Consider the following 12,152-nt stretch of genomic DNA (forward strand, 5'->3'; position numbering starts at 1 on the left):
GTTGTATGTTGCTATTATCAAAGGACTATATTTTTAATACATAGTTTGACTTTTCCAAAACCTATGTTTTAATATTTGCATCTTGTTAGAAAATTCCTGTTTGTAAAAAATATCGCTACACAGCACAATGATTTCTTTTTCGTATACTTTTAGTGTTCAAATTACGTTTCTGATTATTACCTTCCTGGCAAACACTGTAGTTATATAGCTTCATTCCATTCTTACACACACATTTGCCGTTATTTGAACATCCCTGATCTTTGCTGCATTTAGCATCATTGATGCAATCTTTACGAAGTTCTAGACAAATTGATCAAAGAAATGCTTTGAATGAGTTTATGCGGCTTGCACGCTTGACTTTGCTACAATTTTCACTATAAACTTTAGCGTTGAAAGGCAGCATGTTCTCCAATGTACGTCACGTCCGGTGAACTAGACCCTGTCAAATCACCTCACGGTCAAACACGAAAAAAGCCAAATTTGACAATTAAAATGTTATGGAAGACCAAATTTTCGTCTTAGAAAATATATTGCAACTGTTCTTAACATGGTCAACTCTATGTAAAATAGATTATTTCTCTGAGGGTGATATAGTTTAATAATACTTTAATAATCTTTGATAACTTTTAGATATACTTTAATACTTTAATAATCACAGACACTATTGTACCACGCTTAGTATATTTCAAAAGAAAAAAAAACAGCAGCTAATAGATTTTCAAATTCCAAGAAACCGATAATTTATCGGTCCACCACTGAGAATATGTTGTAAATATTAACTAAATAATGCTTATATTCGTTTTTTTTGTTAAGAAATGAACGATTTTGGCTGCGTTTGCACACACTTAAGAACCGAGGAGACCTTTGAGACAGCTCGAGAGCAGATGCATGCGTTTTATTGTGGTTGTTGTATAAATTGAGGTAGAAACTAATTTGACCCATATCTTTCATGTGACGCGATAATTAAATATGCATACGAGACATATTACCTTTTTTAGTGTTGTTATCTGCCACAAACATGAAATAAAAAAGTGCACATGGTATTATCAGCAGCATAAAAAGCAACGAACTGTACATCGTCTGGGAAAGAAAAAAGATTGATTTGTTGACACAGCCCAATTTATATCACACGCTGTTCTTTAGAAGCTATATCTGAGTTTGGTGAACAATTTGTGCCACGAATTTTAAACAGTGCATTGGTTTTTTGAATCAAAACCATGGAAAGTTGCTTTCATAATTGCATGTCTAAAAGTCATTATTGCATGCTCTACTTTATAAGTTTCTATTTTAATTTGTATTTTTATTAAACATGATTACATATACACGCTTGCAAATGCACACGCACATGCAAGTGCAAGCAAGTTAATCACTCTCTATAAAGTGTCGTACGTGTCAATTAAGTAAAGACTTCTTTTGAACATAGCATCAAAAGTTAATTAACTCGTTACAAAGTAAACTTTTAGTTAGCACGGACTTCTATTCTGAGATATGTGACCCACACCAAAAACAATTCTTAAAATACCTCCGATTCTCACAGGCGTCATAGATACGTTTCAAGATCACTTTGATAGTTCAGAATACATTTCTTGCTTTATGCCTTAATTGTACCTGAATAACTTTACAGTTGACTGCTAAGATTACAGGGATAATAAACTGCAAAACATCGTTGCACAGTCAAAATACCCGGAGAATACGTGTACTTCGACACCGGAAGACATAAAATGCAGCCCCCACAAAATAAATAAAAGCCGCAAAAACCGATACAGTAAGACATCTTTAACACTCTTTTTAAAAATGACTCTTCCAAGCAATACTTATATAATGACAAAAACAATCAAGCTGCATGCTCATATGTCTTTTTCACATGAACTGGGTAATCAAGCAAGTCATTCGTTTTGGTCAATCAAAATATCTTTATGTTGTTTGATAGATACCGTTAAAAATTCAGCAAAATATCATGCAGTATTCAATGACATTAATATAACACATTATTTATAAATACTATCCATTCTGTCTCTTACCATTTAGGTTTTGAGAAACCGTTTAAAGTTGTTGCCCACAAATCCAATGACTTTGAGTGATTAGTATAAAGATATGCATAGATTGTAAGAAATTCTTTGTAAAATTCTACTAACATATTTCCGGTATGTGTTTGCTTTGGATGTCCAGCGGAAGCAGAATGACGTAAGCGTGGTAGATATAGTGCAGTTTGTCACACTTTTGTCACAGATCTCTTACCCGTGCCAGTTACTTTTCAGGCTTCGAAAGTTAACTAGTGCGCGTGCATGTCAAATGGAAATGGGGTAAATAAACAAGACATGCCACTGGATGGCGTGAAAACTTGAAACACGAGTCAAAAAACTTTTGTACATATATATTTATTGCAATCAGATATTGAAAATCAAACAATCACTAATTGTTCTAAAAGAAATATAAAAAACATGTATGAATTTACTGTTTACATGTTAGCACTTCTGTATACATATACATAAGCGATGTAATATTACATAGAAAAATTTTTTTACGGTAACTACAAGCGAATTAAAAATTGATTCGATAACGTCTTTGATAAGACGATCCGTCTCTGAATCCGAAATACTATAGGAACAAAAAGAAAAGTTAAATGACTTATTAATTTTATTTAAAAAAATATCTTAATAGATTTACATACCCGCAAATGAGACATTCAAACACAATGTCCGTCTTGCTAAACATCTTGGCGATCACATCAGCAAGATGTGATACATGTACACATAAGGGTTTCACCAGAAAATCATTACAGTGATCACATTTTTCTAAAAATAAAATAAGGAACAGAAAAAAGACAAACGGTACATACTGAAGGTATAAAACGACGATTGTGGTGAGGCCATCCTTCTTCGATTGCATGTTTGGATGTTTGCAGGGTTTTTATGGTGTATGCATCTCCACAAAAGCTTTAAGTTTCGTAAGTGGTTGAGATGCACTGCACATGCGCCAGAGATACGACCTTCATTGCCATCTCGCAAATGTAAATTAAAAATTACGATTGAATAGTATGACCTTGAATAATGTGGCGTTGGTAATGAAGGTCGGTATCCTGCAGAGATAGATACCGTGAAGATCTGTGGCAGCATCCTACAGAGGGAAATGATGCAGTAAATGATAAGAACGCTCAGGAAAGGTATCTAACAATGCAAATAAAGGAGCGGGATGAACATAAGTCAATATTAAAGGAAATTGAAAAGACCTTTAACATACCGACTGACATGATGCAGTAAATGATAAGGACCCCAATGAAAGATGCCTGACAATGTGAATAAAGTATCGGTTTGATCATGAGTCAATATTAAAGGGTAATTAAAAAGAAAAATCATGTTGTAAAGATAAGATCCTCTGGTGTGTGTGGTATCATACAGAGGGAAGAAATTCAGTTAATGAATGATGAGGCTCCCTCTGGAAAGATATCAAACAATGCACCGAAAATGGATTACTGATTTGAACAAGCATGGATCTTACACTCGAATGTGATTATGTTCAATTCTTCACTAACAGTATGAATGAGACCCATTCTATTTCAAAGAAAATCATACACTTGTACATGATTATTCATGTGAAGGCCAATAGTTTGAAAATAGGGGAAAATGCTCTTGTTGCACTTCAGCTTGAACAGTGCTTCATAAACGAGTTAAATCTGTGATAAGAGAGCAAATAATCTGAACATCATGGTTTCGATTGAGAAATATCCATGTTTCTGCGGTGCAGGCCTCGAGAGAATCATATCTAAGAAGGACGATCGTGCATAAGTTAAATGTAGAGGTGAAGGATGAACATTGTTCGGCCCCGAAGAAAGGTACCATATTATAATGGATGCATACGAAACGAAAGTCGTGAAAGAATTCAAACCTAACAAGTTCCCCTTGTGTGAATGCGGTTATCCAGGTAGTCTCAAGGTCTCCCTATCGAGCAACAATCCTGAAAGGCCATATTTTCAATGCCAATCCGTCGCCGACGAAGAAAAATGTAGCTTTTTCCATTGGGGGGACATAATTATGAATAGCAAGATCATTAAAGTAAACACATGCCGTCTCACATGTCAATTGTCAACATAGTTAATTATATACTGATATTATTATTATTCAAGGTTTCTGTTGTTTCCCCCCTAATCAAGAAGAATGGAAACTATAACTAACAGCAATAAGTAGATATAGTGAATTATTCTAACCGAGCGAAGAAAACTATACTATTTTTTAATAGTTTTCAAAAAATAGCTCTGCTATGAATTTTTAGCCAGTAAATTTCTAAAATTCATATCCTTCTTGCTTTACATCTAAAATATTATTAATTCTTTGTGTATCCGTGCTTTGTCTCATTGAGACATTAAAGTGGCTTTTCTAGTGGCGGGTATAAACCAAAGTCAAGAAGTCCTTATGGCAAAAAGAGTACTTGACTAGAGAAAAGTCTTTGTTGAGTCCTTGCTCACAAAGAAAACTTATTTATCATAAGTAATACATTATTTTAAGGACAATGGCAATGAAATTTTTTTTCATGCGTTTATCATAGATAGCTATGGAATACTTAATTTCGTGTTTTCGTGTCTCTTTTAAATTTTGCTGTCGAGAAAATTTGACATAAAGTTGAATCCTCATCCGCTTTTTTTGAAAAAAAAACATCATTGGCTGGTATCAACTGAATGACACAATATAAAATAATAGTATTATTACAATATATAGCGCATTTGTTCACTGGAATTTCAAAACAAAAACAACAGTCAGCGGTTGTTAAGATTAACAAAAGTTGTGTAGTTTATCCCGCTTATATACTTTTCCAATATTAAGTCGTTATAAAGCGTAGAAACGTTTATTTTAGCAGATCTTACAACTAGGCTTTCGCGACATACCAAGTGTAAGCCCAGACAACAATAAGCGTGTTTTGTACACTGAACATTTCGTGTAATAGAAATATTTCATTTTCCCATATTACAAACCTGTGAGAACCAAAGAGTTATACGTTTAATTTATTATTCATATACATAAGAGTCTTTGCGAGATTATGTAGTTTTATATAGGTGATAAGCTCTAAGCCGCTATGTTTTGTTCTTCACTGCAGAGTTGCGTTTATCCGTAATGTTTACGTGCGTGCTTACGCGCACAATGTACAACTACACTTTTCTATTAACTTTATAACTTATGAATGAATACAAGTTTTGGGTGGATCACTCATGCATTTTGCTTTTGCGCAGTTCGTGACAATCCTTCGACAATGATATGGCATCGCAATTGCAGATCATAACAAAGAACATCAAAGAGCGTCTGTCTAAGACTTTAAATTTACGGTCTTTCGTGATAACATGCGTATTTAAAATGTGTATAAATTCCGTCTGGTGACGCGAAGCGTTTTCGTATGCTAGCATAAATAAAAGCAGGAAATGGTCTTCGATGTTTATTCCCTAAAATTTGAAAAATCCACCTAGAACATATTTGATATGCGACTAATCGATACAGCTTGTGTATTTTCTCCAGATCCTCATCAGACAGGGGCCAGTTTTCTTCAAGATACCGACACACGTCTATCTTTAAAACACTTTCTGACAGCATATTGTCCCTAAATTCTTGGTGTGTTGTCAAGCAATACTCTCCTTGAGTTTCTGTTTGGCCTAGCAAAGCCTCATACTCATCGTATTCAAGCGCTTTTTCGAGACAACAAAAACACTCGATTGCCTTTTTCGACAAAGTACAATGTCCACACTTACACCAACTAAGAGTTTGAAGGATCCAAGAATTTTCTCTCTCAAATTCAGTATCTATTTCATCCTCCGACGAGGACAAGTCGCTCTGCTCACTCTCCTGTTCGGAACCGTTTTCTTCACTTGTTTCGGCCTTCACTTCAGGTTCATATCAATATAGGGCAGAAACTCACCCGGTTGATTTTCGTGTACGTCATCCATTGCAGCAAAAAAACACGTAAAATATGCTTTAAATGTGTTGTATCGCCGTCAATCACAAAGTATATTATATTGATTACTTAACAGACAATGACGTCACTATAGCTCGGGATAATTTTATAAAAATATTATGATGATAAGATGGAGAAATTTATAAAACTTTTGCTGCAAATATTTCAGCAAAAAATATTTTTGAAAAAAAATTTTGCTATTTTAGTTGTTAGACATCACAAAGGTTCAAAAATATACCATAAAAACTTCCGTTGCCAATGTCTTTGAAACATTCAATTGCCAGTCTACAAATAATAACATCTGCAGAGAAATTTTTGTCGAAAGGGGACAAGCAAGAAGAAGTATCTACGAAACGTTTTGCATGATAGCATTCACAAAATCGTCATTATAAGATAAGCTTGTGAAATTCTTTGCACCTGATTAATTTGAGCGATTCCACATTTCTTTAGTCACTTTCCTTTTGAACTAATTAGCTAGTGATTTATACGATTTCAATTTTATGCATAAAAAATGAAAGTTTCTCCGAAGATTTCAATTTTGAATATTAATTGCAAACTTCTTATTTTAGCAGCGTAAACATGCACTTCAAAAGCTTCATCATCTTTTTGGCATTCTCCATATCCTTGGCATTTGCAGGTACGTTGCTAAAAATAAAAAGACTATTCTTTTTTGTCCCGCTTTACAGAATCGATCTTCAAGAAAAAGTCACATGGTTTTAGGGTCGTGCTATCTACTTCATTTCTTAACCAATAGCTTCAGATTAAAGTACCTAAAAAAATTAAAGTACAAGTATTTTTCCTTATTTTTCCTTATTTTTCCTTTTTTTCCCTTTTTTCCTTACAGCAGTCTACCAAGTAGGTGATACTTAATCACTCTAGTTATGGTGTGAGATTGCATAGGTCACGCGTGATTATGAGAAAATCCTTTAACCAATCAATGTCGATTAACGCATTTAGGAATACAACATTATAGTCAACTTGCTGCTATTTACTGGATGCCAGTAATTTGGCCGCGCAACAAAGACTGGTACCGATTTTACAGATTTTATATTAGAGTGAGACTCATTAAGTTCTTTAATACACCGGAAGGGCTATATGGACTGGGGCGATGTTGTCAAAAACATGGATGTCAATTGGCCTATTTCCCCTGAAATGTTCGCTTCGCAGAACAAAATTACTCACGACCTCCACCTTATGTCTATAGTAAATTGTATGTAATTTTTTACAAACAAACGCGATATCTTTTTTGGCATTTCTTTTATGGATGGCGCGATGTGCACAAAAAGGAAATCTCGTTTTCACAGGTGAGATATTTGCTTGTTTAGTTTGTTCATTAAAGATTAAAATGCAATTACACTTGAAAAGCCAAAATATCTGGAAGACCGTATTTAAAAACACTGACTTACGTTCCAAATATACTGATACTTTCCTGTTTTTGGTTATAAAATTGAATTAATATACCTTTCTATTTATTTGTTTATACGTTTCTATTTGCAAAGTAGTTTCACTGATAGCTGATGCCAAAAAGAGCCTCTCGCTCAGTGGATAGATAACATGAAGAAATACTTCAAACAGTAATCATAAAATGGAACAGAAGTTGTTCTGATTTATTTACTGACAACATGAAGAAATGATCAGATTGAAAAGTGTTTCTGGAATATGATGCAGTTTCAACACAATTTAAACAATAATTCAACAGTTGTTTGATAATGATCTAATTTTATGGACACAATTGATTTACTAAGGATTTCTTGAATGATTTGAAAGTTAAGTAAAGGTGCCAAAGAAAGATGGAAAGGCAAGTTGGTTGTGTCTGCTTGGATGCTTAATGCAGTGTCACTTAACAAATCTGTAAAATGGTCATTATTAAGTTTGTGTTTATGTAAATATTAATACTGATACTGATGGTTGATTACACACTTTTTTGGTAAAATCATGTCATATATTTATTAAAATATTTCAGTAGAGTGTTGTTTAAATGTTACCAATATCTAAGGCATGCTATATTCAAGCACTTAAGATTCAGTGGTGAAAACTTTAAAGTTTTAGTACTATATAGTTCTTCTTAATTTCAGTTTTTTGCCGTAAAAACATTTTCGTCTTTTTACTTATTAGAATGGACATGTGCCATTTGCTTCATTTCCTGCTTTTTTAAAAACTGGAAAAATTTTTGACTTTCTCAAGTGTTTCTTCAATTTTTTGTTCAAGTCTGTTCATGATATGGATGAGGTACAGGTAGTACAATTTATTAAATTCTGAAAAGCCTTTAAGCTTCTTGCATTAAAGGATAGAAAACTCATTTGTTTTTTTTTGCCAAACTTTTACATGTCTGTCTAATCTACATCATTTTTGAATGCACAACTCCGTATGTTAAATACTAAAAGGGGAAAATTCCAAAAGCAACTGGTATTTATTAATGGTTAATAAGGGTATATATGATTTATTATTGAAGTGAAAACTGTATTAATCATTCAAATTACAGTCTTCGAATATAATTTAAACACCATTATACTATAATTCACAAGTGTTTAAATGATTATTTTACTTTTTGTCCATTTCATAAATCAATACAATAAAATAATAATGTTCAAGAACTTAACAAGTATTTGGTGCATGTCTAGTTCAGAAGACCATAAAAATCTCAAAGGTTACTTTTAATATATATACAATATTTATTTTCATTTATTAATGACATAAGTAATTCATCATCTCTTATGCTAGATAATTTGAATCTTTTTGAAATTCAAATGAAAAATAATCACAGAATAGCATACGTGTTGAGTGAAGCAATAACTTTCGACGATTTATTCATTTATAAAAAGCGGCATGCATGAACAAGTACAAATGCTACAATTGTGACGAAAAACCAAAAGGCCGTTTGACATGAAATAAAGCTAAAAAGTTATGAGAATGAATGACTCAGAATGAGCTAATACTTCTCGCAGCAACCGTAGAGACAAGCCCTTGCGTATTTTTTTTTGTCTGGTTTGTCTGGACTACAAAGTTTAATCTGGCAAACAAGTTTGATTATGTAATAAACGTTGCTGCGTCGCACATCTGCATTGATATGCAGCCAACAAACAGCTCTTTCCTCGGTAGTTATAAAAGCTTCCCTCGCAGGAGCAGATAAACAGCAACCACGGTTTACTCGCTGGCATGAATTACCTTGATTTTCATCATAGAATTTCTTGCCGATTGCCATAAACATACATAGTCTCACGTCTTCTTCAGGGGAAGTGAAAAATCATTAAATTTTCTGAAAACCGATCAATATCAGTAAATCTCAGCGGAAATAGGTCAATTCCACCATTTTTTTGAGAACATCCGACATCCGCGCTTGAGAAAGCCGTGCTTGAGATAGCCGCTCCAGTTATTAGAGAACACAATAGATCCCCCATTTCGTCAATAGGAAGCAAAAATCGAGAAATTTTAAAAACTGTTACTGAGGCAGTGCTGTATTTATCAAAAAAAGTTGCCATTTAGAGATCACGATGAGTCCGAAGGTAGCTTGAACAAAAGTAATTATAGATTGCTGCTCGAATGTTTTGCTAACTTTGATTCTGCATTTGAACGTCGACTGCACCGTAGACTAGCAGAATGTGATATAGTTGGTGACAGAAGGTTTACTGGGGTCTCCACAGAAATTCAACACAATCTTATCAGCTGTCTTGATTCCATTATTGAGGTTGAAATCTGTAATTTGAGTTTAAAATTGAGGAGATATAATTAGAAAATTAAATGCGACTTACCTGAAGTCGAAGTTTAAAATTCTATGAGTTACTGTTCAGCAACTAGGAAGTCATGGGAGATAGAGCACGTGACATCAGGATCAGTTTTTAAAAATTTGCTGGCGTCCACATACATATTAGGAGGCAAGTAGTATTTAACATCGTTTGAAAAGAAGTAAGTTATTAGTTGGTTTGTTGATTTCCTAGTTCCTGAACAGTAGCTCATAGAATTTCAATCAAACTTCGACTTCAGGCAAGTCTCGTTTAATTTTCTAATTCCATTTCGTCACTGTTCTACGTCACTAGGAAGTCATGTGAGATTTTAAAGCAATGTGGACACGAGCAATAACTAATAACCAAATAATATAATTGAAATTTCACATTTCATGTCTCACAAATGGTAGAAATTAAATCATTGCCAAAGTTCTTCGCCTCAATTGGTTTATTATAAAATGAAAAGTTTGTTCATTACGCCATGTTGATGATTGGTGAAGTCTTCTCAGCGTCGTCTAGAGTCTGCGAAATTTCTTCTAGCAATGGGTCCACTGCTAGTTGTTCTGCTTAAGAATTGCGCTTGGTCGCAGGTTCTTCGTTTTCTGCCAACAGGACTTCACAATCTGCGTCATGACCAGACTAAAGCACTTGCTTTCCTCTTACAAGTAGATTGTACTGTTGAGTATACTGATCTTTGCTGCATCAACCTGAGTGATTCACTCAGTGCAGTCATTGCTTTACTCATCCTACAAAGGGCGGTTGTCACATTCAAATTCTTTGATGTGACTTGCACTTCTTCGCTTTCTTCCATCATGTCATCTTGTTCATCGTGTTTAGCAAAACCCAGAACTGCTGCTTCATCTCCAACATCATCTCTTGTTGTATGCTCTTCACTTGTAGAAGCCATAATTTTTTAATAAAGTGTCGAAAGGAACTTTTTGTAACTGATCGCTGTGAAATTTTAGCTCGAACAAATCTTCATATCGTGCGCTCTATCTCACATGACGTCCTAGTGACGTAAACAGGGACGAAAAACACTTCATTTTGAATACACTGGATCCGCTGCGGTAAATGCTCATACTAAAATACAGAGTAATGAACATAAAGCTCTCAAAGCGCGTAAGAGCACTGATTCAAAACAAAGTGTTTCATTATTAAGCTATTGACATACAAGGCAACAAAACTTTAATGGTTGAACATATATACCTGATGATTTATGAGAGACAAACATATAGAAGAGAAAAGAGCAGTAAAATTCAAAATATTTTTGAAAATCATAAAGAATTTTTGTTCATGTTCTTGCTGGGTGGAATCTTTGAGTTTTTACGTTAAGATTAATGCTTATACTTCTTATTGCTGAATCAATCAACTAATTTGAATATGGGAAATATAAATTTGCTTTCTTTGATGGATGCGATGCAGTTGGTTTAGGAATAATAGTTTTTGTCGCAGCTGTTGTTACTAGTCATATATGCACTTAGTTTGTAGAAAGCCACGATCAAGTTATTTGTTGCGTTTATTTGTGCAGCTGGTTTACAGTGAATGTATTTTTTTGTAGGGCCATGTTTGAAATTTTTATGTTTGAGAAAAAACCAAAAACATCAACTGTAAGCAATAAAGCCGTTACTAAGACCTCGTACAATTCCATTTTTGCGCATTACTTTGCACGTAAGCTGAACCAATAAATTTTTTGCTTTTTAATTGGCCGAATTGGAACATAGCAAATCTGGAGGAAGCACGTTTAGTCCTCTACTACGTACAGTTGAAAATGGAATTCGAACAAAATTCATGGAGTAATATATTTATCGGTTTAAAAGGATTGATTCACCAAAAGTTGGAATTGATAAAGATTATATCCAGCCTGTTCCTTCATATATATAACAACAGAAAGCCCATAAATGGCACAAAGATAACGAAACTTACGTATAAGCTGCTTAATGGATTTCTCTTACGCAGTAGTAAGTGAATAAAAGGGCAAATAAATTATGACTGCTAATTTTAAATTCAAAACGTTAACACCTTTATAAGTAAAACATGAGTTATGAAATTCTGCAGATAAAAAACAACTAATTGATGTGTTGAAGTAATTTATTTTAAAGCCATATTCGCACCCCTGCCTTATTGCGCTCGATATATTTGGTCTTTATTTTACTTTTAGCTTGACAAAATATAAGCAATAAGTAAGTAAGTAAGTACGTAAAGAAGTTAACTATAGAGAAAAAAATTGCTGTCTATAAGCATTGCGCTTTAGAAAATATAGCGAGCATTTTAAAAATACTGTCCTCAAAGTAGTATCTTATTGCTTTCTTTGCTAGACTCTTTTAGTTTATATGCAAGAACTGTAAAATATTCAGCGTCTCAAAGCTCATATCAGATATGTTCTATATTCATGGTCTACAGTTACATACTCAATGCCTGATAAATCTAAAACTAGGTACGTATTGCGCACTTATTGGTAGCCTGTCAATTGTATAGCTATTGAATTTAGTAGATTTC

The 12,152-nt window shown here is 33.8% G+C and overlaps 1 protein-coding gene and 1 long non-coding RNA gene across 4 annotated transcripts in view; both read right to left on the bottom strand.

Moving 5' to 3' along the window:
• The window catches only part of LOC124448267, a 32,640-nt gene extending 30,500 nt beyond the window's left edge, over positions 1-2,140 (bottom strand). The window contains exons 1-3 of one of the 3 annotated variants that reach the window (XM_046999272.1): positions 2,022-2,140; positions 990-1,080; positions 181-300 (exon numbers count right to left, since the gene is read on the bottom strand). In XM_046999272.1, coding sequence (XP_046855228.1) covers positions 181-300; positions 990-1,080; positions 2,022-2,024 — 214 coding nt within the window. In that variant the 5' untranslated portion in view covers positions 2,025-2,140. Of the gene's footprint in view, positions 1-180; positions 301-989; positions 1,081-1,522; positions 1,632-2,021 lie in introns of those variants that run through there. The other 2 variants (XM_046999274.1, XM_046999273.1) reach the window with 2 other exon arrangements.
• A 222-nt stretch (positions 2,141-2,362) lies between these two features.
• On the bottom strand, positions 2,363-4,072 carry LOC124448269. Its single transcript, XR_006948987.1, has 2 exons — positions 2,672-4,072; positions 2,363-2,598 (listed from the first exon to the last, which is right to left on the bottom strand). It is a non-coding gene; the product is annotated as an uncharacterized LOC124448269 (long non-coding RNA).
• Between the last annotated feature and the right edge of the window lie 8,080 nt (positions 4,073-12,152).

This window comes from Xenia sp. Carnegie-2017, unplaced genomic scaffold (genome assembly GCF_021976095.1).
Source record: "Xenia sp. Carnegie-2017 unplaced genomic scaffold, XeniaSp_v1 HiC_scaffold_23, whole genome shotgun sequence".
Taxonomy (NCBI): Eukaryota; Metazoa; Cnidaria; class Anthozoa; order Malacalcyonacea; family Xeniidae; genus Xenia; species Xenia sp. Carnegie-2017.